Source organism: Falco peregrinus, chromosome 9, assembly GCF_023634155.1.
Source record: "Falco peregrinus isolate bFalPer1 chromosome 9, bFalPer1.pri, whole genome shotgun sequence".
Taxonomy (NCBI): Eukaryota; Metazoa; Chordata; class Aves; order Falconiformes; family Falconidae; genus Falco; species Falco peregrinus.
The window spans coordinates 22,993,494-23,017,904 of record NC_073729.1 but is presented as its reverse complement, the minus strand read 5'-3'; the positions used below and the strand labels follow the sequence as shown (position 1 = coordinate 23,017,904).

At 54.5% G+C, this 24,411-nt stretch overlaps 3 protein-coding genes across 3 annotated transcripts in view; all 3 read right to left on the bottom strand.

The window, feature by feature from the left end:
* The window catches only part of BCL2L1 (BCL2 like 1), a 198,433-nt gene that overhangs the window by 62,997 nt on the left and 111,025 nt on the right, over positions 1 to 24,411 (bottom strand). The window lies entirely within an intron of this gene.
* On the bottom strand, positions 1,875 to 9,282 carry DUSP15 (dual specificity phosphatase 15). The gene is made up of 7 exons (XM_005239902.3): positions 8,924 to 9,282; positions 7,193 to 7,226; positions 4,884 to 4,966; positions 4,383 to 4,432; positions 3,659 to 3,733; positions 3,014 to 3,185; positions 1,875 to 2,841 (listed from the first exon to the last, which is right to left on the bottom strand). The coding sequence occupies exons 1-7, from the start codon at positions 8,942 to 8,944 to the stop codon at positions 2,629 to 2,631; spliced, it is 648 nt and encodes a 215-aa protein (XP_005239959.1). The 5' UTR covers positions 8,945 to 9,282; the 3' UTR covers positions 1,875 to 2,628.
* Positions 20,839 to 23,156, bottom strand: PDRG1 (p53 and DNA damage regulated 1). The gene is made up of 5 exons (XM_055814303.1): positions 22,491 to 23,156; positions 22,205 to 22,280; positions 22,017 to 22,091; positions 21,580 to 21,660; positions 20,839 to 21,250 (listed from the first exon to the last, which is right to left on the bottom strand). Exons 1-5 carry the CDS (start codon positions 22,989 to 22,991, stop codon positions 21,168 to 21,170), a joined length of 816 nt encoding a protein of 271 aa, XP_055670278.1. The 5' UTR covers positions 22,992 to 23,156; the 3' UTR covers positions 20,839 to 21,167.

Sequence of the window (24,411 nt, the reverse complement as noted above, 5' to 3'; positions counted from 1 at the left end):
GCCGCGCTCGGGGTGACGCAGGACGCCGCTCTGTTCCCCACCGCACCAGCCAGTGGGGATTTCCAGCCGGCTGTGCCTCTGCTGGGGCTGTGCCCCGGCCCCCCCGCACCCCCCCGTGGTGGGGGGAGCTGGGGCCCTGTTCTGGGAAAAGAGCCTGGGACTGCCCGACAGAGAATCTGCATCTTCCCTTTCCGCTGTGGGAAGTGGGGTGATGGGGAGGGGTCGCTGCACAGCCTCTCCCAGTGGCTTGCACAGATTACCTCCAAGGCCAGGAGATAATCATAGCTGCTGACTTGTTAGCCAGCCCCAGCCCGATGGGATAAGCCTTTATCAGCCAGGGATTTCATCTCCTGTGACAGCCACACAGTGACACATGGGGCCCGTGGGATCTAATTACCCTGGCATCAGCGAAGATGCTCAGAAGCCAGTTTTCCTGCTGTGCTGCTCCCTGCGCAGGGAAGGCGAAGCAGCTTAACCCTTAAACTTTTCATGCTGAAATGAGCCTCAAAAGGAGTCAAACATTAACTCACAGCTAACCTTGCCCTTGCCTGGGTTTTTCCAGTTGTGCAAACCAGATCTGCCAAAATAAATAAATATTCTTGTGCTGTGGAGCTGGGCTGAAGGTGCCATTGCTCAGTGTCTGGCCTTGCCGTGGGGTTTACAGCATGAGCAGGGAAACCCTGCATGCAAGTGCCTCGGCACAGCGTGTCTGGTGTGGGGCTGACAGGAGGGTGCAGCCGTGCATGGGGCACACCATCCATCCTGGGTGCATGGTCCTGGGGCATGGGGCCACCACCCTTCTGGGTTCTGGGAGGGCTAAAGGGTGCCAGAGAGCCCTGGCCTGGGCATGAGGGAGTGGGAAGAGCAGCATGGCAGGAGCTGGGCTGAGAGGGTGACCCCACAGCGGACAGTGCAGGAGCAGCGGATGACAATGCACCCCTGGCTCCTCTGTGGGCTCAGCATCTATCCAGCGAGGCAGGAGTTGGGCTCCCAGCCTGCTTGGGCCACCCCAAGGCAGCCCCCAGCCCAGCAGGCAGGTGCTGGCAGGAGGAACCATGGCCCTGCACTCTGTGGTGGTGGAGCAGGAGCGGCTGTGAGGGTCCTGCCAAGGGGCTGCTTGCACAGGAAACCACAGGCTCACAGGAGTGGCAGCAGCACCCTCCAAAATTGCCCTCGCCTAAACCAAAGGGGAGGCTTAGGGCACCAAAACTCGAGCCTGGCATGGTGCAGCAGCCTGGGGGGGGTGGGTGTATAACGCCATCTCAGCCACCCGTCCCTCCTGCCCCTGCTGCTCTGTGCACCCCTCACGGCGCAGGGGGACTCACACTGCCTAAGCGCTGGCACGGTGGGCATAAAGGGACCCTCATGATGCCCAGCAGGATGTTCACCTTCCGCCACAGCTGCCATGCAGGGATAAACGAGCAGTTATTAATTACTGGTGGGCATGCCTTGTCACACACTGATGTCTCCTGGAAGCAGCCAGGGCAGAGGCAATCCCTGCTTTCCTGGGAAGTTCCTTCACTCTGGGACCCCTTGCCTGGCACCCCACCACACCACACACTGGAAACCTCCCTGTAGGCACTTGTCCCTGTCCCTGCCCCTGTCCCTGTCTGGCTCCTGGGGGACACCCTGTCCCATGGGAGAGGGGTGGCAGGGATGAGGGGGACCCCAGAAACACACTCTGGCTCCCAGCAGAGATGCTGATGACCCAGCTGGGCATCCCCAGCATCTTCCACTCCTTCCCCAATCTTCCCTGGGCTGCAGAGAGTGGCTAGAAGCAGCCTCCAGACCCGCCCCATGCCAGGATCTTCCTCCTCAGCATCCTCCTTCCGATTAGGTCATCGCAGGGGAGTCAGACCATGCCCCAGGCAGGCCATGGAGAATAGGTGTTTATTATTGGAGGGACATAGAAAGTCTTTAAGCAAAATGGCTTAAGGCTCTGCTTTAGTGAGGTCTGGCCAAGTTAAACACTTTGTTCCCACCTTTTACATATTGTGCCCTGGGATGGGTAGGAATGGGGTGCAATGGACTCCTAAAGCTACAGTGCTCGCTCAGGGCTAGTGCTTGGCTGGACTGGAGCTGGACCCTTGCCTGGGGGCTGGTGCAGTGGCATTACCTGCTGATACACCCGCGCATCCCTGCTCCGCAGCCACCTCGGCTCTGGGAGCTTGTGCTGCTGGTAGGAAAACCGCTCTGAGGGGAGTGCCAGCTATCCTGCACCCTGTGCACCCTGAGGCCTGTGCAGCAGGTACCTAAGTGCTAAAGCTGCTGCTGGCATCACCTGGGTGCTGGATCCATGGCAGGAAAGACCCCCTTCTGTCACTCTGCCCCAAGCAGGAGCCCACAGTGACCTTGGGGCACAAACCTGCGCCTTTCACCAGGCATCCCCAATATGCTGGATGTGAAAAGGCTGAGCCCACCGAGCGCTGCAAAGCCCGGTGGTGCACATGAATCCCTCCCCGACAGCTGAAAGCCAGGACAGAGGATGGCACACTGACACCCCAGAAGAGAAGAAGGAGCTGGGCTTGGCGTGGCTCCCCTGCACAGTGATGCCCCGGCCCGCTGTGCTGTGGCTCCTTCGTCTCTCCCAGGCTGTTGGGTGATTCTTGTGCTCTCCCTTGGCTGGGGTCACTTCAGACAAGCTGGGATGCAGGAGAACGTCCTCTTCACCCGCAGCAGGAAGGGAGTTGTGCTCCTGATGTCTCTGGCTCTTGGGACCAGTCCTTGCAGAGCTCCCTCTGTCCTGGATGGTCCTCCTCTCCCCACTGGCAGCAAGGCCTTTATTTCTTCCTCGTCGTTAAAAGGGGATGTCCCATACCTCTGCTTCAGGTGCCTGCGGACCTGGGGAAGGAGGGAGAAGCAAACTAAGGTGTCTGTTTCCAAGGGCAGGTCCAAGCCCGCCAGCAAGGGGAGCAGGGAAGCAACCGGATCCCCTGGGGACTCATCCTTGCTCTGGCCCCCGTGGGCAGGCTGAGCTGTGGAGCAGAGCATGGGTGGCAGAGGCTGGTCCCACCTTGCGGGCTGCGCCACCGCTGAACTCAGCCAGCTGCTGCCTGAAGCCGGGGTTGGGGTTGGCGACGGGCCGGACGGTTCGGATGGCCTCCAGGACCTCCTGGCAGCTCAGCTCTGTGACAGCCATGACGTAGGCAACAACCACGGTGGTGCTGCGAGAGATGCCAGCAAGGCTGGCAGGGGAAAGAGCAGAAGAGCTGCTGTTGGCAGTGCACCCGGACCCCATGCTCACCCCTTCCTCCACCCCTGTGCTTCAGCTATTTTGGTTCCTCTTCTCTGAGAACTTGCTCTTCGGGAGGCCTGAGCACTTCCAAGGTCCTCTCCATCAGTGCCTATAAATACCCACTCCTCCCTGGGGAAGTGAGAGCAGCGGTTGCTGCCTGGCTGCCTGCCCCAAACCCCACTCTTCCCACTCACTCAGCTGCAGCAAAAAGCTGCCCCGTCTCCAGGGCTGTCTGGATCCCGCTGGGTTTGAGTCACAACCCACAGCCGAGGGTGGATCCTGGGTGGATCCATGGGCATGGAGCCCTCTGGCACAGGCCGGCTTTGATCAGGGGTCTGCAGCCAAAGCATGGGGCCAGGGGCTGGATCTTTCCTCTGCTGTGCTGGGGAGCCATAGCATCAGGCATGGGAACAGAAGTGTTACCAGTGAACGAGGCAGTTCCCTCCGTGCAGGCGACACTGGTGGATAAAACTGATGCATTCCTTGAAGTGCCTCTTGCTAGCAAGAAAAATAAACCAGACAGAACAAGGACTTCAGGGATGGAAGAGGATTTTTAGGCTGCAGGCAGAGCAGCGCTGTGCGTTTGAGGATGAAGCACTCATGTAAACTGCCTGTTGCTTTATGGGCACTGCCAGCAGCTGCTGACACCTGAGCAGCTCAGTGCTGTTGTTTCCTAAGGGAAGGTGCAAGGCCAGGTCATGCTGTGCTGGGGACAGGAGTGGGTGCCGCTGTGCAGCTGTGCTGGGGATGTGCGGTGTTGCCCGGGGACTCCTGTGACTTGTGCTGGGGCAGTAGGAGCTTGGCTGCTCACGCCTCCAGCCATGCCAGCGCCCTTGGCCGGCTCCACACCCTCTACCCACTCTCCCCTCTCCAGGCACCTCCTGGGGGTGCTGCAGAGGGGCTGCCCCTGCCTCGCACCAGGGCTGGGACCCACTGTCCAGTGGTTACTGAGCTGGGATGCTGTCAGGGTCCAGAGGTGGCCCCCAGCACCGGGGCATCATGCTTCCAGCCTGCAGATCACTGCACTTGAGGAGCTGGAGGCACCACCTCAAGAGTTTGGGATGCCGTGAGCCCTCCCCTGATAGCCCTGCAAAGCCCAGCCCTCCTGCATGCCCTGAGCCAGCCCCAGCCTCCCGGGGGTACTCACATGTTGGCCTCAGGGGTGTCGGGCAGGGGGATGCGGAGGTAGGTAATGTCCTGGAAGACACAAAAGGAAGAGGATAAATTTGGGTGCTGTGGTCGGGGTGTCACACATGCTTGCAGCTGGTCTAGCGGTGCCTTTGCTCCTCGCCCCAGTGCTGCCTGTGGGCTTTGCTTGCCCAGCACAGCATCCCCCTGCATGGGGATGAGGCTGCTCTCTCCCTTGGTGGAGGGGGGGCTGTGGGGGACAGGCAGCTCATGGGAGGGGGTCAGAAACAGGATGAGGCTGGAGAGCTGGAAATTGTTTCCCGTTAGCATTCAAGGCCAGGTTATAGTCACAAGACAGCCAGTTTCCCATGCTGGGGGGGCTGCCCAGCTCCTCTGGGACCACTGACCAGGCAGCGGGGAGTGGTGTACAGGCCATGGGATGCTCAGAGGGGGAAGGAAGATGCTGCAGCACGGAAGGAGCTGCAGAGACCTACACAGTGGCATCGGGCATGGGACCTACCTGCAGCAAGGGCTGGGGAGATTCATGGATCGAAACAATGTGGGTGATCTTGTTCCGGCTTAGCTGCTCCAGGTCTTTGGCATCTAAAGGATAAAACTAGATATTAGTATGTTCTTGTTTCTTATCCTTCTCTTCCCACAAGCGCATCTGCTGTGCTTCTGCAGATGTGCAAAGCCGTGCTCCAGAGGAACAGCTGCATTGCACATGCTGCATGCAGCGGCACAGACATGGGCAAAGGCACCCTGGAAATCTGGAATGTGAGTCCCAGGACATCAAACCAGAGACTTCCTCCCTGTGAAAGCACTTGATCTTGCTGCTCATGCTGGGGTAAGCATTCATACCTGCATGGAAAACCTCCCTCCTATGTAAGCAGGCAGCTTCACGCCTGTCTGTTACCCATCCCCACTTTGGGGAGGAGACGTGTGCTCTGCCTGCACCTCCCTTGTGCAAACACGCATGTAGCAATGGGACTTGCTGCAGCCTGAAGGATCTGCTTCATCTTGTGAACTATGAAAGTAGAGCTTGCAGTGATTTGTATCAGTCTTGAGTTTGGCTCACGCTGCCTCTGCGCCTCTTTAGCACCTGAGGAATCTGCAGAAAACACTTGAACAGTGACTTAGAGCACTCTGTGTGTATTGTCTCTGTGGTTGCATGCACAAAACCCGTGTATCCTTAGCTGCGACCTGCTCCTCACTAATGCTTCAGCATCCCTGGCTGTGATCCTGATCACTGGTCCAGCACCGTGGTTGTTATGCTGGGAGGAGAGCATGCTCGTCTTGCTGGCTGAGCAGCTTCGTAGCCATCTCCCTTTCATGCCATGACCAGAGGATGCTGCACAAGCTGCTGGAGAGGAGAAGTAATGTTTTCCCATCTCATCCCTTTGGGTTTCTAAACTTCAACGTGGTGTAAAACCTTGGCTCAGGAATCTAGACCGTGATGTGCTAATGGCATGATGTGAATTTTAATAGGGGAGAATCTCAAGAGAGACACTCTGCAGGCGAGCTGTGCGCTGTGCCTGTGGGGAGGGACCCTTGTGGGGACTCGCACAGCACCCGTCACCTTTCCACCCACCTTGGGCAGGCAGAGAGGTGACAATTAGTGACACTCATGTCAAGGCTTACAGCAGCTGGAAAAGCTTTCTGTTGGAGAAAACATCTCTGTGAGCAGTCAGAGATTAACGTAGCAGGCCTGAAATCTCTGTTGTCACCCTGGATTGCTTGGTAAAGCGATGCTGGGGTGGCATCAGGCCAAGACCCCACATCAGTGGTAACTCGCAGGAACCCTTGCGGTGAACCTGGGAGCTGGGTGTCCTTGCACCTCTGCTCCCAGCAAGTCATAGCACCCCAGTCCCCGCTAAGGTGCTCCATGGGATGCAGGGAGCACAGGGCTACCTCAGCCAGGGCTGCCACTCAGGCTCTAATAACATTTTCATAGCAATTCACACGTGTGATCTTAAACCTTCTCTGCTTCTTTGGAAACAAGTTGCCAAAAGAGCCATTAAGGAGGCAGGAGCACTAAAAAATGCTGGTTTGTCATGGCAGGTGCCAGTACTTGGTCATGAATTGTGCCCCGATAATGAAAACCCCTTAAAATAGTGAATTGGTATGAGAAGGAGTGACTCTGCCTCTGGGAGGAATTCCCTCCTGAGGATGGGCAGCCCCCTCCTGCATCTCCTAAAGCAGTGGAACTGGGCTGCATCACCTTAAGCTGCCCCAGTCCTCCTCCCTTGTGCTGGTGTGGCACTACCAGCTCCTCTGCTCCTGGCACAGGATCCATGCCAGCTCGAGCCCATGGCACAGCCCACTGTGGCAGGTAAAAGCCCACAGGACTTGGAGGGGTTTAAAGCAAATCCTGGCTTGCCCTGTGCTGCCCCACATGCTCCCGTTCCCTCCCAGCCTGCCCAGCTCACTGCCTTGTGCAGGTGAAGCAGGACAGCTGCAATGGCTTCCTGGTCCTGGCCAGCAGTGTCATGCTGGGATGCCAGGGTGTCAAGTAGGGATCTCACTGGCACTGCTGGGACCTCTTCACGGTGAGGACATGGCCCCCTCAGCTCCTCCCCCCGTGCATCCTGAGAGAGCTCAGGGCAGCCATTAAATAAGGAAACCAAAGCAAAGGCAGAGGGTTTCTGCTTTGCGCTTCCCCCAGTGCCTCCACTCTCGCTGCTGCCAACACCAGCCAAGCGGCAGAGCAGAGCGCATGGTGGGCGCTGGCAGCGTGGCAGGCAGCGTCTGCAGGCAGGGAAGCACGAACGCAAGCAAGCCCAGCTCCCCAGCTGGAGGACATCTCTGTGGTGGCAGGATTCCGCTTACCGATGAAGTTGCCAAGGTAGAGGCCGGGAAGAATCTGCAAGACACAAGGGAAAGCAGCAGCGTGAGCAGGAACCTTATGCCGTGATACCCACCATGCCAGGACCCCCCGTGGTAAGCAGTGATCTTTGGCTGGAAAGGCCAAAGTTCTGCCATTAACGTGACCACCACCAGCCCCAGGGCAGGAGTGGTGCTGGTGCAGCTGATCCTCAGCGCTCCTGGGGCTGCTGCTGCTCTGGCACCCAGCACACAGGGCTGGATGTAGCCCTGGCACCCCAACTTGTGCAACTGCCCAGCGCTGCACCCTCATGGGCGCTGGGAGTTGGCCATGGCTTTTTTATTGCTCCTCTTGCTTATTATTAATAAATCATTTGTCAGGGCTTATTATCTGAGCTCAGCAAGCTGCACACACCTCTGTACAGCCTTGCACTATACCCACGACCTGCAGAAGTCCTGCTGCCCAAGGGATAGGGAAGCAACAGGCGTCGAGAAGCCTGGGAGAGATGCAGTGGTTGTCGCCACCCCCCTTCCCCAAGCTCTGCTGCTCCCCTTGCTCTGTGCTGCAGGGAACCCGTTTCTAACAGCCCAGGAACAGATTGCTTTGGACACTGTATCTTCCTTTTATTTTCCTTGTAAAATTCCACTTCTCATGATATAATCACTTGACAATGCCTCTGTTAATAGCACTGCAGAAAGACGCAGAAGCAGTATAAGTTGCATCCCTTCTCACCCAGAGCTATTCTATATTTTCCCAGGCTCTCCAGGCTGTTCACACCCGTGTCCAGCCAGCTTCTCCCTGCTGTGATTTTTGGTGCCCAGGACCTGGGCAGGCAGAAGTAATTTCCACCTGTACAGCTGGGCTCACACCTCACTGCCCACATTTGGAAACGTTTCTCTTGGTTGAACAGCTTAAAAGGTGGTGGTTTTTTTAATAATTCCTAAGATTTCCTAAGATCAACTTTCCATTGACAAGGCGCCTTTAACTTGCAGCTGCAGCACTGAGAGGAGTGGGCAGGAGAATGCCAGTTAGCAAGGGCAGCTCCCAAGGGCAGGACACTGAGCCATGGATAATGGCATGTTCCCGTCCCCAGCACCCTTCTGACCCACATCTTGCTGGAGAAAACAGGGCAGTACAGACCCATCTGTGGCACCAGGTGCTCCCCCAGATAATGCGTGGTTATGGCGGGGGGGGATATTTAAGGCTTAGGACCTGGAGATTCTTGCAGGGAGATTTATCCGTTCAGCTGTGACAGGGAGAAGCTCAAACAACCCGAAGTAGAGCCGGTCCCCTCTGCCCAGGGATGCTGAGCCCCATGCACAGCCTGGCCCTGCTGAGCAGGGGATGCGGGACCACTGGGCTCGGGGTCACACAGGGCTCCCAGCATGTGCTTGGGAGCTGGTGCCTTGGGTTTATAGGTGTTGGGAAAGGTTCCCTCCTCCCTCGGAGGGGCTCTCTGTCACCCCTGCCTCCGCACCCCCCGGGTGGCTGTTGAGATGAGCCCTGGCTGCCGCCTGGTGCCACGTCCCTGCCTGCTTCTCCTCCGATTGTGCTCTGCAGGCAGGTAAACACACTGCCCAACCGCCGAGCCTGGGGCCCGACCCGGTGCCGGCAGGTGAAATGCCGCTTGGCACGGCAGAGCGAGCCACCAAGCCAGTGTCCCCCACCTCTGGCACCAGGACACGCCACCCTGGCATGGCTGGCCCTGCAGAGCAGCCGCCTCAGCGCCCCATTACCTGGCTCATGCCGTTTCCCATGGCCGGCAGCGAGTGCTGCAGGGGAGACGGGGGCCAGGTGTCCTTGTCCCCAATGCTGCCGTCCTCCCCGTCCCCAGGCGCAGCTGCAGTCCCCGCTCTGGACGCTCCCCGCTCGGGTTTCCGTCATGAAAAGCGTGGCCCCCGCGGGATCGCTGCCCGTGGCGGGTGGGCTTGCTCCCAGCGCAGCAAGGCCGAGCTGGTGGCAGCTGTGCCGGAGCAGAGGGAAGCTCGGCCGCCGTCCTCTGCGGCTCCTGCCAAGGCCTTTCCCTGGGTGCTCCGGCACTGCCGCGCACTGGCTGCTGCTCTCGCCGGGAGCAGACAAAGGAGGAGAAACTCCCCCTCTGCGCCGTGGCGTGGGAGCATGGGGGCCGCGCTGGCTGCTGCCTGTCGCCGCTGCACAAGGCCGCAGTGTTGGGAGAAGAACAAAACCTTTGTCCTGCTCCATCAAGGAAGGTCTGTGCGGCCACGCGGTGAAGCTCCTGGCGGCATGCCCACTGCTGCCTGCACCGTGCCCACCCCTGCCTGCACCGTGCCCACCCCTGCCTGTGCTGTGCCCACCCCTGCCTGCACTATGCCCACCCCTGCCTGTGCTGCCTGTGCCATGCCCACCCCTGCCTGCGCTGTGCCCACCTCTGCATGTATGGTGCCCACCCCTGCCTGTGCTGCCTGTGCCGTGCCCACCCCTGCGTGCATGGTGCCCACCCCTGCCTGTGCTGCCTGTGCCATGCCCACTCCTGTGTGTGTGAGACCCCAGCCCGTGGCCCTGGGCTGCTGTGGGCAGGCAGCGGTGCCCACCTGCAGGCAGGTGATGTCTGCCCTGCCCGGGGGGGGTTGCGGGGGCTCTCGAGGGGCTGCAGGGCATCTGGATCGGGCAGTGCCAGCAGGTCCCATCACGGGGGTCTGTAAGAGTGCACCCGCTGCCTGTTACCCCCTGCTCCCCCACCCCCTCCTCCCCCCCCCCCCTCCCCACCCCGAGCGATATCCTGGGCTGGATTTTAGGAGGTTTTAGACCCATTCGCTGCCCCGGCCCACCCCCCGCCCCAGCAGCCGTGCGCACCTCGCTGGGGGGCTCATGGGAGCGGGGAAGTGCTGGACCCCGTCCCTGCCCAGCAGCAGGGTCAGGGACCACCTGAGCCCCCCACCTCACCCAGGAAGGGCTCCCAGGCTGCCTGCAGGGACTGCAGCCCCCTGCCTGCTGCATGGCCCCCACCTGCCCAGCGTGGGGGGAGGTGGCTCCCGGGTGTCACAGGGGTAGGGGACAGCTCCCAAACCCTACCCCTGTGGGGTGCCACGCCACGGCCCCCCGTGCAGGGTGAGGGGACACGAGGTGGGGGACTTGGGGGCACCAAGAGGGGATGGGAGCACATGGGGCAGGGGTGAGGAGGCTGGAACTCCCATGGGCACAAAGGCGGGGGGTTGCTGAGGTGACAGGGCTGGGGCCCAGGGGGGCAGGTCGAGGGGATCAGACCGCAGGGGCGGGGTGGAGGTGGGCGGGGGTGGGTGGGTGGGCTGGGGGTGTGGGTGGGCAGGGGCGGGGTTCCAGTGCGGCGAGCGCCCCCTGCTGGACAGCAGTGCGGTTGCCATGGGGACGGGCGCGGCCTGGCGGGCCCAAAGCCCAGGCCCAGGTGCAGGTTAATGTTCAGGTTCAGGCCCAGGCCCAGGCCAGCCACCAGCAGGGCAGCGTGGAGGCGGCAGCTGCAGTGAAAGGTTGGCAGGTTGCAACAGCCCAGAGCGGGGCATCCGGCGGGTGCACATGCTGTGTCACACCCCCGAGGCAGCATGTTAACCCCCAGGTGCTCCCTGTGCAGGTGAGGGTGAGCACAGCACCCGCAGGGCCTCCTGCACCAGTGCCCCGCCTGTGGCTGCGTGTGCTGGCTGCTGTGCCGTGCCTTGGCCATGCGCTGTATTCTGTCTGCCCAGCTAAAGGAGTTTTTGCCTTAAAACCACCTGAGGGTGGTGCATTGTGAGAGGGCCTCTGACATGGCTGTGTTTTGGGGAGTCTTGTTTGTATGTGTGGGCAGGTTTAGTTGCAACAGGTAAAACTCTTCCTGCCCTGTCCTCTCCAGGGCATTATTTCCACTGCAGCACGGTGGCTGAGTGGGGTACATTCCCGCCCTGAGCCTTCATGCCCATCAGCCATGGCACGAACAGAGGCTGAGGGTGGTTTGTAATGCTGGGCTGTACGCTGCCTGCAGAATCAGTGTGGGCAGCGCTGATCAGTGCTGCCTGTCCTGGTGAGGAGGGTGCTGACTACAGAAGAAGTGGTAGAATGTGGATTGTCTGTTCTAGCTCCCTGTGTTCATGCAGAGAAAATTGAAATCTAGCCTTCTCCTCCACGAAGAAAAAGCAGTTCTCAATGGTATCTGTATTTTTTTGTCTTTTTTCTCCTCAGAGTATGTAGTGTAGTTGATCCCCAGAAACTTCTTAGGGGCAATTAAAGTGAGTCAGACTGTGGGAGAATTTGTTGTGCTGAACCTTGTATTTCTCTTTCTACCCAGCTGAGTCAGAGGAACTGGTTAGTGAAGAGTCTGAAGACATTTCGGAAGCAGTTAGAAAGTGAAGCAGGAAAGCTTGAGACAACAAAATATGCCTTTATTCCAAAGACCTTCAAAATGCCTTCAGAGTACCATTTGTTTGTGGAAGAGTTTAGCAAGAATCCTGGCATCGCTTGCATTATGAAACCTGTAAGTACGTGCTCTCCCAAGGAAAGTGAGACAGAGATGAATGGATGCTTTCGTTCTGCAGAGAGAGAAGAAAATATGCAGGAAATCCACAGGAAGAACTGGGCAGAGCAAGGTGGCTAGGAGCAGCAGTGCTCCTGGCCAGTTTCATGATCAACACGTACTACCAAAAACACCTCTTGTGTAACAATTCATTTCAGCAGTTAGAAGACAGCTCAGTTTATTTTTAGAGCCAAAGTTAACTCAGTAGTGAAGGTATAAAGTGCAGAGTTCTTGTATGGAGGAACAGATTGTGCTCCCTGGGGTTCTCACTGTGGGGTTATGGCTGAGTTCATGCTCTACAGTCTTTCAGTTTGGTGCAGGTGTGCAAGAAGGTGGATGTGTGTGCAGGGCAGCTGTCTAATTGGGCTTCAGGTGAAGCAGCATTCTGGGGCAGCCCCTAAAGATGGAGCTATGAAAACATCTGTTTGGTTTTAGGGAAATCCCACTAGGTTAGATGTCAGCTGGTGTAAGTCCAGCCAATTTACTGAACGGATGGACTTCCATCCTGAGAATGTGAAGAGATTACTGGAGACACCACAAGCAGCCTGGAATGCAAGTTGAGGCGGATTTGTTTGGCATTAGCTTTTCCCTGCCCTGTGGTTAGAGACCTGAAGGGTAGCCTTATGCTCTGAATCACATTTCTGCCCCTCCCTGCTTTGCCCCCCTGCCCCGCCCCCAACCTGAGGCTGTGCAGCAGCTTCCACTTCAGCCAGTGTCCTGGGGACCAAGGAAATATTGTGTTTCCTTTAGAAATTACAACAATACAACATGATGCTGAAAAATGCCTTGCTTCTGCCAGATGATTCAAGCCATTTAACATCATGAGTATCGTGCTGTGGTGCCTAATTAAAAATACACCCATCTGTGAGACCTGCAAGCGAGCAGTCACTTTGCTTCGCGCAGCAGGTCTCGCGAGGAGGCTGGGACAGGAGGATTCGCCTTACCCTGCAAGTCAGGCCTGTCGGTAAGGGCACACTTGTGAGAAGTGAATGAGAGGTAATTATGCAAACTAACGTGAATTACAGCCAGGAGGATAGCAGCTAGTGATTATCTAACTCTACAAATGGGGATGTGTTAATTGGCAACAAAAAACCTTATATTAAGCTGATTTTATGCCCACAACCTCAATTAACATGGTAAATAACCAGAACACAGTAAACAAGGGTATATGAAAAACTGTGATTACTGAAATTATACCAACAACTTAAACGAAATAGTTTGTGGCTGACCTCAAAACTCACAGACAAGTAAAAATAAACTCCATGTTACTCCTTCTGTTGGTCTGTGCTCTTGAGCAGCCCTGGTTTGTGATGTCTCAGGTTGCCTACTCCCACACTCAGATGCAGTAGTAGGTCAGGACGTGCACAGTGCCAGATCGTGGGGCTGCAGGAGTCTGGGCCTCCTTTGGAAGGTGCCCTGGGGAGCCTTGCTTCTTGGGTGGCTTATCTGGGCCACTTGTCACCCCCTTTTCATACATCATGCAGCCTAGGCTGTCTTCAGGATTTTTCTGCTCTTGCTTGCTATAGTTCTATGACATCTTTCACGACTTCCCTGTTTAATTAAGTTCTGTAATGTATACAAATTTAAAATGTGACTCAACAAAATCCCCAGCAACATATGTTGTGTTACTTATATTTCTGCAAGCATGTGACAGAGTTTGTTTATTCGGTACTGTGGAACTTCCCCATGGGCTGCCTGCCTGCTCTGCCCTTTCCTCCAGAAATCCTCCTAACAGTTACAAATCTGAGTTTTTTTTCACTAGAGAGCTGTTGTTGGAACCCCCTGCCCCCATAGCCTTAAATAAACGTGCTTGCATACAAAGAGATGATGAATCAGGTTATGCAAGGCTTCTACACTGAAATTCTGGGAAACCACAGGAAATGCTAACATTAAGGGCAGTAGCTCTGCTCTTCCATCTGTAGGTTGGCAGGTCACAAGGTGAAGGAATTTGCCTGTTCTGAAAACTGAAGGATATCATTGATTGAAGAAGGTGAGAACGACTCTCTGCCTCCTCTTTGGGGAGTACCCAACAGACATTTTGTTCTTTTGCTCTTACTTCATCCTCCTCCTGCTGGTGACTTGTTCTGTTCTCCTGTGCCTGTCTCGTGCAATACTCCTTCACCGTTCCCCAGGGCAACAACAAAGTTTTTTACGGGGGATTTTCCCACATGGTCAGATACTTTGTCTGGGATCTGACTTTGTACACTTTGTGTACAGTTTTATATATAAACTTCTGACCTTAGGCACATTAACATTAGGCAGCAACATCAGCAACTGGGTTGTATCAGACATTTCTCTGTGGTTGAATGTTTGACTTGACTTTATGTTCGAGTGACATGTGTAAGTGCAAACTGCCATTACTATGTCAGAAATGTATTTCCTTGCCTTCATATCCAGTTGTTTCTTTCCTCTGCTCCCAGAACATCCCACTGGAGGCCTGGTTATCCATTGGAGGTGGATCTCCTCGCTTTTCTAATACACAATTTAGTTTGAATAGCAGAGATGATCACTGTATCTTACCTGTCTGTGTGTGCCATAAAGAAGGGTAAGAAAAGGATGGTACAATTCTACTACTTGATATTAGATGCATCAGATAAACCTTGTCCCTTCTGACTCCTGCAAACACCTACAGGATTCGGGTGTCCTGTCACGGTCACCCTGTCTCCCTCCAGTCTTTTTTCATTGGAAAACTGGTGTCACCAGTTCACTAGAAATGTCAGTGTTGACAGATCAGCTTGGACCGAAGTTGAAATGTCATTCCTGGTTTTATTGTTAGTGGTTGAATTTTGGCAGCCTTTCTTCTTCCTTAGCTTCACAGAACGTAAAGACAGGGTGATTCATGGGAAAGAACTATTTGATTTCCTATGTGTCACACTTGCTACTGTATTGAGTTTGGTAGCTTTCATTTGATTAACACATCTTCCCAAAAGGTATCCCACCTCACTTTGATGGCTTAGGAGACAGAAAAATCCATCACTTCTGTCCGTGAAAGTTCATCAGAGTTCACGCTTGCTCTGAATGATCAAAAGCCTTTCCAGAGTGGGGGTACAGCAAACTGCCTTGGGTGAGAGTGCGCAGAGGTTTGGAGACACGGTGACATGAAGAGCTCCATGCCAGCCACAGGGTACAGTACTAGCTCAGGGCAGTCACTCTTTCATTTTCTAGATATCCATCTTGATTACTTCTGATTTTTTTTTCCTGCAATTTTTAGTGAGATGCAATCATGCAGTGTTGGATTTAAGCTCAGATTGCTGAAGCCTTTGATTACAGTCAGGGAAGACAATTAATTAGTATTGGGGCAGAAGAGGAACGTTTAGAGAGATAATTCCATATTTGCTTGTTCAGTGTCTGTCTGTCTTTGATCCTTATCTCTGCTTTATTCCAGATGTTCATCTCACACATGTGGCAGTGCAAAAGACTGCACCTGATTATGATCCTGGGAAGGTGAGGGTTATGTACTGTCTGCAGACTATTCCCCTGCTGCCTGCTGTTGGGGCTGTCCTGGCAGATGCAGACAAAGCTGACCTCATCCTGCCAGCTGCCACACTGCGGACGTGTGCTGCTGCCACTTCGCTGTGCTGCCTTGTCTCCTGTTACCCATCAATGTGATTTCATTGATAGCAGCTTTCAGAGAGAGGCTGGGAAAGTGGCTTTAATGTCACTTTGCAGCTGTCTGCACATCTATAAGGCTGTTCTTTTTGACTTTAAACCTAATAACTTTCTGGTTAGCGCTCTTCTGAGATGTAGGTGTCACAGCTTAGCCCTTTGCTTCTAAAACCTCAGCGGTACAGCAAGGTTGATATTGCTGCACGCAACAGTCACTATTAAGCTTCCTCAAGAGGTGGCAGCTGAGAGAAGGAGAGGGAGGGAGGGGGAAAAAATTTAAATGAGCTGTCAGATTCCTCGTGAATCCGAGGTGAGGGTCAATGTTTGAGAGTAATGGAGGATGCTGTTGAACTTATTTTATGGGCTGTTGCCTTCTATAAATCTCTCTTGTCTGTAGGGAAAGGAGAGTCTTTGCAAGTACCCTGATAGAAGATGTTGATTGCTCTTAGGGATCTTCTGGTGGGGACCTTGGGACTTTTCCCCCTATAGCTGTACAGTAGTCCAGCCTGAAGAGTTTAACTGCATTGTGGTTGGTGGCCCCTATCTTCTGGTCTCTGGCTTTTTACTAAGAATTCTTGCTGGGCTGTGGAGACCATAAGGTCATGACTGAAAAACAATCATGTGGACTAAATGTGTGGTCATCTGTTGGGAATGGCTTCATATAATTGTGTTTGGATGTCTCAAGGCTGCATGTAGGTGACTGAGCAGCTCGGACAGAACTTGACTGCCAAGCATGGGGCAGGGTGGGTGTACCTTTTCTTTGTGGATATGGATAACACTTTCATCCACAGCCTCCAGAGTGTGCAGAAGGTGATTAATAGTGACAAACATTGCTTTGAGCTCCACAGCTAGGACATCCTGATCCATCAGGATCTGAAACTGTAGTAGTGTTAATAAACATACAAGGGGTTATAGCATCAGGCCAGCTGCTTTCCCTGGGACAGGAGCATCTCATGATGCTTCTGCATCTCGTAGGTAGGTGCTTTCAAGCTGGCTGAGGGTGACCCACTGAGGGGAAAGGCAAGTGTAGAGAGGTTTGAACTGTTCTACGCGAAGGCAGCTGATGTCTGGAAGGATAGTGCTGGTTTTGCTCAGAGTATCAGGGTTTATTACCTGGGTGCAGCACCATGTAGGTGCTGTAGGATCTCTAGCCCTGTGTTGTGAAACTGCCAATTTGGCTTTTTCTGGAATATGTTCCCCTCCAAGTATCAGCATATCACAAGTACCACAGCACTTGCCAGAGGTGGAGGGTTACTATCATCTTTTGCCTTACAGCAGTGCCCCATCAGCACTGACAAACCTCCAGCCAGTGCCAGTTGGCTGCCAGCACTAAACATAACCCATGTCTGTGGTACACTGGCTAAAAGGCAGACCCCGGCTGAAGGAGGTCCCTCCTGCTAATTGCGGAGAAAAATACTCCACAGGAGTTGAGGATATTAAAAAAATAACCAACAACACAACCCACATAAAAAAACCCCAACACTTTAAAACCTAATTTGACTCTAGATATTTATTTTTAAATACAGATTTTCTTATTGGCTAAGTAAAAATATGTATCATTAAAATTCAGCTGAAATTCTTAGAATTTTATCTGCCACATACGCAACCGAAGTATTGCAACAGCAGGAAGCCAAAAGTGCAACTGACTTGTCATTACAGGAGTTGAGAAAAACAGAAACAGCAAATAGCACTTCAGAAATGACAAGCAAATAGGAGTATTATTCTTTCAACCTTAATCATGTAAAGTGCAAGCAGTACCATAGGTAAGGAAGTTTCCCTTAGATAGGATTTGACGGTGCTCTTCTACAAAATGTCTTCTCTAATTTTTTTTTTTTTAAACTCTTCCCTCTAATGAGACATGGTAGCTGGTATACCTGTTACATCCCTGTGTCCTGGCAGCTTCAAGTCCAACATTTCACGTGGTCCCACTGGGGACAACTTTATTTCACATAAGCAAATAAATGCAGCTCAGCTGTGGTCCTGGGTAGCTCTAACTTGCAGAATCTACTCTGTTCATAGCCTCAAACCAAATCACCAGGCTTAGGCAGCCTGCACATAAAGAGCTGGAGTAACTTCAGTTGGTCAGGAAACAAATGAATCGGAATGAAGTCCTCAATGTCATCACAGCACACCGATAGTGCTGCGGTGCTCTTGTAGGAGAGCTGTTTGAATACTGTGTTGTGCTAGGAAACTGTTCGCAGGAGACATCCACATTCTGCCACTAAAAAAGGGTTAATGCTCATTCCGTGAATTCTCCTCGACATTTACTGCTTTAGCTAGACTTTGGTTTTCACTTATATGTCTTTCTGGAAGCTGGAGGGATTTTTTTCTGTAGTACCATTGAGAACAGGAATAGAAACTTTGCAATAAGCTCAGAATGTTCTTTGGCTCAGCACATGGGAGAGAGATTTAGGGTTGGATTTCCGATTGCTTCACACTTACTCCTGCCTGCTAGCAGGGTAATGATTTTGTGGACAGGTGTTTAGATGAACCATTGGCAAAATTGCCTGTTTCTCCCCAATTTACTGTTGTTGTATCTCCTCAGCTGGCTTCTAGAGGTAAATGATTCACTTTCCTTCACTGCCAGTAGCAAGAAAGAGCGTAAGCTCATGTCATCTTCTCAAAGACATACTTCATATTGTGGACAGGCAGAGCAGGTGGGCAAAGATGTTTATTACCATCTAAGGGGTTTTATTAAATCGCTTGGAATGGTGGTCTGGTTCCATGTATTTCTTGGCAACTGATTGTAATATTCTAACCTTTATAGCGATTAAATGATAAATTTCCAGGAACAAAGCAAACCAAGCAAGTGTGCTGCCACTTCAGAGTGGGAAACAAAGCAGCACGGGGCTGCAGAAAGAACGAGTCCATATCAGAGCTGGGACTTGCACAAGAGCTCTCTTTCAGAGGCCCTTCTGCATTGTGCCTCCCACACTCACGGCTTCTGGAGCACTCTGTTCCAAGCAGCTTGTCTTGCAGCATTTTGTGATTGACTTTACAACTGTGCTAAGATATTAATAGTAGAAAGATGTCCGTGGCTTTCAGCTGTTCAACTTTGTCGCTGATTGTCTGGGAGTTTATTCCTGCGTGCAGACAGATAATTGTCATTGCTCAGGTACTTCAGTACATACATTTGACATTGTAGGCTGACAGGGAGGGGGAAATGGAGGCTTTGACCTGATAGGGAACAACAGACCTGCCAGCAGAGGGGAGGCCTGGGTACTCTGGTGAATGACAGCATCGTGGCACACACATTTAGGTGACTGCTCATCCAGTGCTGGCAGGGTGCCCTCCTCATGTCCATCTGCACATCAGCAAGAGGACAGCATACACCTTTCACTCAGGATCAAAAGAACACGAATGGGTGTGTGAGCCCTTACAGGATTAAGAGACCAGAAGGAGCAAAAGCTTTCCAAAAGTGGGTGTAAGTGACCAGGCTGCAGAAGTGCCATTGAAAACAAGCATGTGAATGCAATGGCAAAGGTTTTGTTCCTAGTCCTGCTTTTCAAGTGTTAAAGTCACAGCAAAGTTTGTCACATGCCAGCTTTGCTGCAAAACCCTCTCTGCAGTCACTGTGGTGACTGTTTACTGGGCACTTTTCTGAAGCTAGTTGAGTATTTTACTGCTGGGAAGTAGTACTTGGATTATGGAGCTTACTTCTGAGAGGCTGACATGCATTGTTACTTGGTTTTGCAGTATGCAGCTCAGTGTGCCTACAATCTTCTCTGGCTCTAGCTTCTAATTAACAAAACACGAGAGCAGCTTCACCTGAAAGTAGGACATTACCTTACCTCTACAGGAAGAGATTGCGATGATGTGTAACTCCCCTTCTAACATTTTCATTGCAGGCTGCTACAATGACAGGAAGAAACAGCTTCTCAGGAATCTTTCTGCACAGCAAAGTGTAATGCTGATCCCAAGCTCTATATGGGAGAGATGACCACGGATGAAGCTCACTCTTCCTCCTGTCAGGCAGTACCAGTTCCCACTTCTCTCTGGTTACTGCTGGTTCAGCACCAGACATTGGCCTTCTTGCTTCTGAAGGTTTCCCAGCTCGGAAACTGCAGTGAGAGATTTCATAATGGCTGACACAAGACACGAGGGATGCTGGCTTCTCAGCTGTCCATCTGCACTCGCAGAGCTTAGTTCTGCACTGTGTAAGAAAATAAAGGGGCCAAACATTTTGCACAGCAAAACAAAGCTTTTGGAGAAGGCAGGGACCTAATCCTTCTACTGCTACTACTATGGAAACATGTCAGAGCAGAAAACCTGTTGCCACGATACTGTAAAAATAACCTCACCATCACATTAGAGACGTTGACTGGCTGTACTACAGAGGTTATGTAAGAGTGCGGCTCTAACTCAGGGGCTTGGCACCGTGTACTGCTGCTCACTTCCAGAAGAGATGCAATTTTCTGAAAAAGCTGCAGGCAAGACAGTTCTGGTGATAAGTCCGTGTTATTTTTAATCTGTGTATCTGAAACTTAAGCCTGAAGTGGATGGCCCTGCTTCTTGCAGAGGTACATTCAGAGTACATGGTGTTAGCTACAGAATTTTAAAACTTAGATCAAGCAATGCTAGTTGGCTTTTTAGATTTAAAGAAATCACACTTCAGTCTTAAGGAGTCAGAAACAGGATATTTTTTGGAATTCTGCATAATTTGAAGTCTGTGTGGAACTGGACAAGGCAGCACAGGGCTGCCTGGAGAAGGCACCTCTGACCTGTTAGCTGGAAGGCATTCAGGGAGCCAGGAAAATGGTGGTGCTGTGTTTAAAGTTCCACACAGCTGTGCAGAAGGGAAGAGAGCAAGGAATCAGGCCCAGCTCTGTGTTAGGCATGCAAGGTTTGACAGAATGGGCGAGCTGCCTCAAAAGCCAGAGAAAGAAGGTCGACTGCTGTGTTTAAAGTTTTCAAATTCTATCCAGAATTATCTTTACAGAGGTTCAAAAAATAAAGGGCTTGGCTGGACCCAAACACTTTCCTGTACACAGAAAAAAACCCCAAACACTTACTGGAGTCCATTACTAATTATTATTAATTTTTTTTTCAACTTCTTATGGTCTTAACAAAGTTGTGCTGGGGTAGCAAGTTCAGACTGAAGGAGGTAGTGTAGAAGACAAATTTTAAAACCTTTGAAGAAACTATTACTAGTTAAATCAATTGTCCTTTTACTACAAAACAGGCTCAGTGAGTATTCCTCCTCAGCCCTCTTCAGGCTGTTTTAAATACACATACATTTTATCCCTTCATCTAGTTTTGAAACCCTTGTTTCTGTGGTGTCTTGCCTTTCAACTTAACAGTAGAACATGTTTTCCCAGCAAGACTGAAAGGATGCTACCACCTCCTGTCCCTCCCTACACATCTTTAAAGGGATTCCTGACATGCCTCAGATGTACAGCTTTGCTTTGTTTTAATACCACAGGCGCACAGAACTCCTCTTCTGTGCTTTGGGCACACTGTGGATTCCCAGTTCCTCCTACTCTTGTTCCTGACATGACAATGAACCAGCTCTGAAGCCAAACTCCAGAAGTGCTTGCATAAAAAAAACAAGAAACACACACGGAGTTAGGAATGTCCTGCTGCTCTGATTTTAATAATCCCACTTCCACCCCAGCCATGGGCATTTATTTGCCTGATGCTGTGTCCTAGCCCGTGCCTCGGCACAGTTCTGCCACCCGGGCTGCAGCAAGGAGCAGGAAAGGGTTTGTGATCCAAGGAAAGTGCAGCGTCGTAGCTGAGGAGCCAAACACTTCCCAGCACCTGCCAGGGACCTCACCCGGGGTGGGCCCCAGGCACACTGATGTCCTCCTGCAAACCGCAAAGGCTGCAGCTATTGCAGCATGAGCTCCATGAGCAACAGCCTAAAGAAGCGCTGTGACGATGGCACGGCCACCTCAGCCCTCCAGGATGCGATTGATGAGCTTCATTTCCTCAGCCGTCATGGGGTTCAGGTTAAATCCCTTCAGCTCAGCTTTACCTAAGAGAACACACAGAAAAATCAGGATTTTGCTACAAAATATGTGAAACAGTCCGCATTAAACTCTAGCGGGGCTGCAGGGAGGGCAGGGACAGTCCCAGAAGCTGCTGTGGCTGTGGGGTCACCCTGGCGTGATGTGGAGCCTGTTTAGGGTGACAGCTGTGCACCAGGAGCCATACAACACTGCTGGAGCAGGGAAGGCATTGCAAAGCCAGTGGGAAAGCAGCTGCAGGAGCACACAGAGCTCAGGAGTTTCTGGACCCTCCTGACATGCGATGTCTGCTCCCAGATACCAAGAAGTATCTGGGAACAAGAACACAAGTGTTTACCTTGAGCTTCAAAGAGGCGGTTGACCTTCACACGCAGCTCTTTCCGGAGATTGTTTATCTCCTCATCCAGATGTTCCTGGTCTGAGACAAGCGGGACAGGAGTGAGGAGGACTGCAGGCTCTGGGGTGAAGTCTGAGTCTCCCACAGGACACTAGGCACAGGAGCCCAGGCCAGGGGGTGAGAGAGGGCTCTTCCCCAGCTACCTTGGGGTCCCACCTTGCCCTCCGCTGCCCATGGGACTGAGCCCCAGGCTGCTTCATGCCCGAATCTGCTTCCCATGGCACTGCCTGGGACAGCTGAGTGATGGCCAGAATCAGTTTGTGGCTGCTATTGAGAGGTTTCGGGCACTTGGAAGCTAGACAGAATCCTGTTTGTTTTTGTAAAACCTTATCGTTAAGAGTGCATGTTGGCAGAGCCTTCAGGGCAGCCTGCCTTACCCTTCTGCAGCATCTCCTTGGTCTGTGCTTTTGGGAGCTCGATGAACATGTTCCCGAAGCAGACCATGGCCTTGCCTGGGGGAGAGGGGGGAAAGGAAAGGGCTTTGTCACGGCAGCTTTTCTCCCCGGGCACTGCTGTCCCTCCGGCTCAGCGCCGGCTGAGGCAGCACCGAGGAGCCCAGCCCCACCGTCTGGCTCCGGGTCCTTCTGCAGCGCCCGCAAGGCCTCGCGGTTCCGGTTCCGCTTCACGTCCAGGTCCACGATCTGCAGCGGGAGAGAGGCTGTCGGTGGGGCCGGGGCCGGGACTGGGGGCCGGGGCCCGGGGCTGTGGGCCGGGGCTCGGGCTCGGGCTGGGGCTGGGGCCGCGGCCGGGACTGGGGGTTGCGGCCGGGACTGGGGGCTGGGGGCTGTGGCCGCGGCCGGGGGCGGGAGGGCCGCCGGGGCCACCGCGAGCGACGCCGGGCCGGGCCGTACCTGCTGCCGTGCCGCCAGCACGTCCTCGGCCAGCTCCTCCACCTCGGCCAGGTAGCGCAGCACGAAGGCCGGGTCCCGCGCCATGGCGGGGCCGGAGCCTGGCCGCCGCTCGGCGCCGGGGCCGGTCCGGTGCCGCTCGGGGCCGGGCGCAGCCGCAGCCGCGCAGGCGGGTTCCGCGGCGGGAGGGTCCCGGTGGAAGCAGCGTCCCCTGGCGGCCGCCCCCGGGATCGCGGCCCCGCGCGGGGCATCGGGAAGCCCACGGGAGTGGGGGCGAGCCCGCTCTGGAAACACGCGTGGCCGGGCTCGTGGGAGGGAGGCGAGAGCAGGCGGGAGCAGGCGGGCGGCACCGCGAGGGGCAGCGATCACCGGGGCCCGGGAGGGCTCCGTGCCCGCGGGGACTCGCCGCCCGGCGGCAGGACGGGACGCTGGCTGCGCCGAGTGGTGCTGAGCCCCGGCGGCGCGGGGAGCCAGCCCCAGCCCCACAGCCAGAGCCAGCCCCATCGCCAGCCCCGCTTCCCGCAGCCCGGAGAGCCCCCCCACACCCCTCCCGGGAATTATTTATCCCTGGCCGTATCCCACCCCCTCTCCCTGCTCCCCCCAGCACCGCGCCACTCTCGGCCCTTCCTCGATGCCGGGCACTGCTGCCATGCAGCTGGGCTCCCTGCAGCATCAGGTCGCCTTTCTGTCCCCTTCCCCGCCCCAGAACAGAATAAAAAGCACTAAACGCGCTGCGGGATTGGCTCAGATTCCATTTCATGAAGCTGGGTCGCTCGTCCCGAGCTCAGCGGGGGGGGGCTGCTGTCCCCGGGGGGGAGCCGGCTGCAGTCCCGGTGGTCACCCTCAGCCAGCCCCGATGCCCCCCAGTCTGCGCCGGGCAAAGACCAGCCCTGGGGATGCTCGGAGCAGCCACAAGGCACTGCCAGGGTACCACATCCATCCTCTGCCCTGAGTGATCCTGCCCATGGGCAGGGGGAAATACTGCACCTCAGAATGGCTTTTACCCCCCCCCTTCCCACCCCAGCCAGCCCATGAGCAAGAGGAGATGGAGAAGCAGTGTGGGAGGTGCAGGGAAACCCAGCGCTGGTGGCAGGGACGGGCAGACCCTCACCGTGTGAGCTCTGTGGTGGGAGAGGGGCCCCAGGGCCCCCCAGGGCCAGTGGCTAACAGGGGATGTGGGTTTTGTGTCCCCTGTCCCTGCTCTGGACAAAACCCCAGAGCAGCGCTGCTCCTCCCTGTGAAACTGCCCGGCTCCCGGCTCAGAGCCACTGGCCCTGCTGCTCCTCCAGTGCAGGCACCTCACGGGTGCTGGTTCTGCACCTGTTGCTTGCTGGTACAACGTGCCGCACGCTTTCCTGGGGTTCTGCATTCTCAAATTGCCCAGAAAACGTTGACCATCCTTCAGCGTGGCAGTGCCCAGCCAGCCCAGAGTTGTAACCTCCAGCTCGCACGGTGCTGCCGGCTCCTGCCTGCTGCGGGTCTGGCCATGCCGTTTCCCTACCCAGGGAATGTGGTGCCGGACAGTCATGGAGAAGCGCTTCTCATCGACTGGCACCTCGGAGCCCTGAGGCCAGGGTGGAGGGTACTGCCTTGGCACCAGCCCCCCAGCTCCTCCCTGCTCTGGGGACCGCTGCCTGCTCTGCTGCTGTCACCAAGTGGGTGCTGACCCTCAGCAGTAGCTCTCGGCTTTCTGAATGTAGCCCTGTCCCCATGCGGCTGGTGCTGCCTCCCTGGCAATGCTATTCAGTGCTGCGTGATGACAGCGACGCTGTTGCTTCCCCATTGATGGTGGAGGGACCTTGGTGTCTTGGATTGGTGCTTTCACGGGAGGGAGCCCTGACAACCTGCCCAAGGCACTGAGCGTGGGCTGGGGGACAGGAAAAGCACCAGCTGGGCTGGGGAGACCTGGCCTGCTGGCTCATGC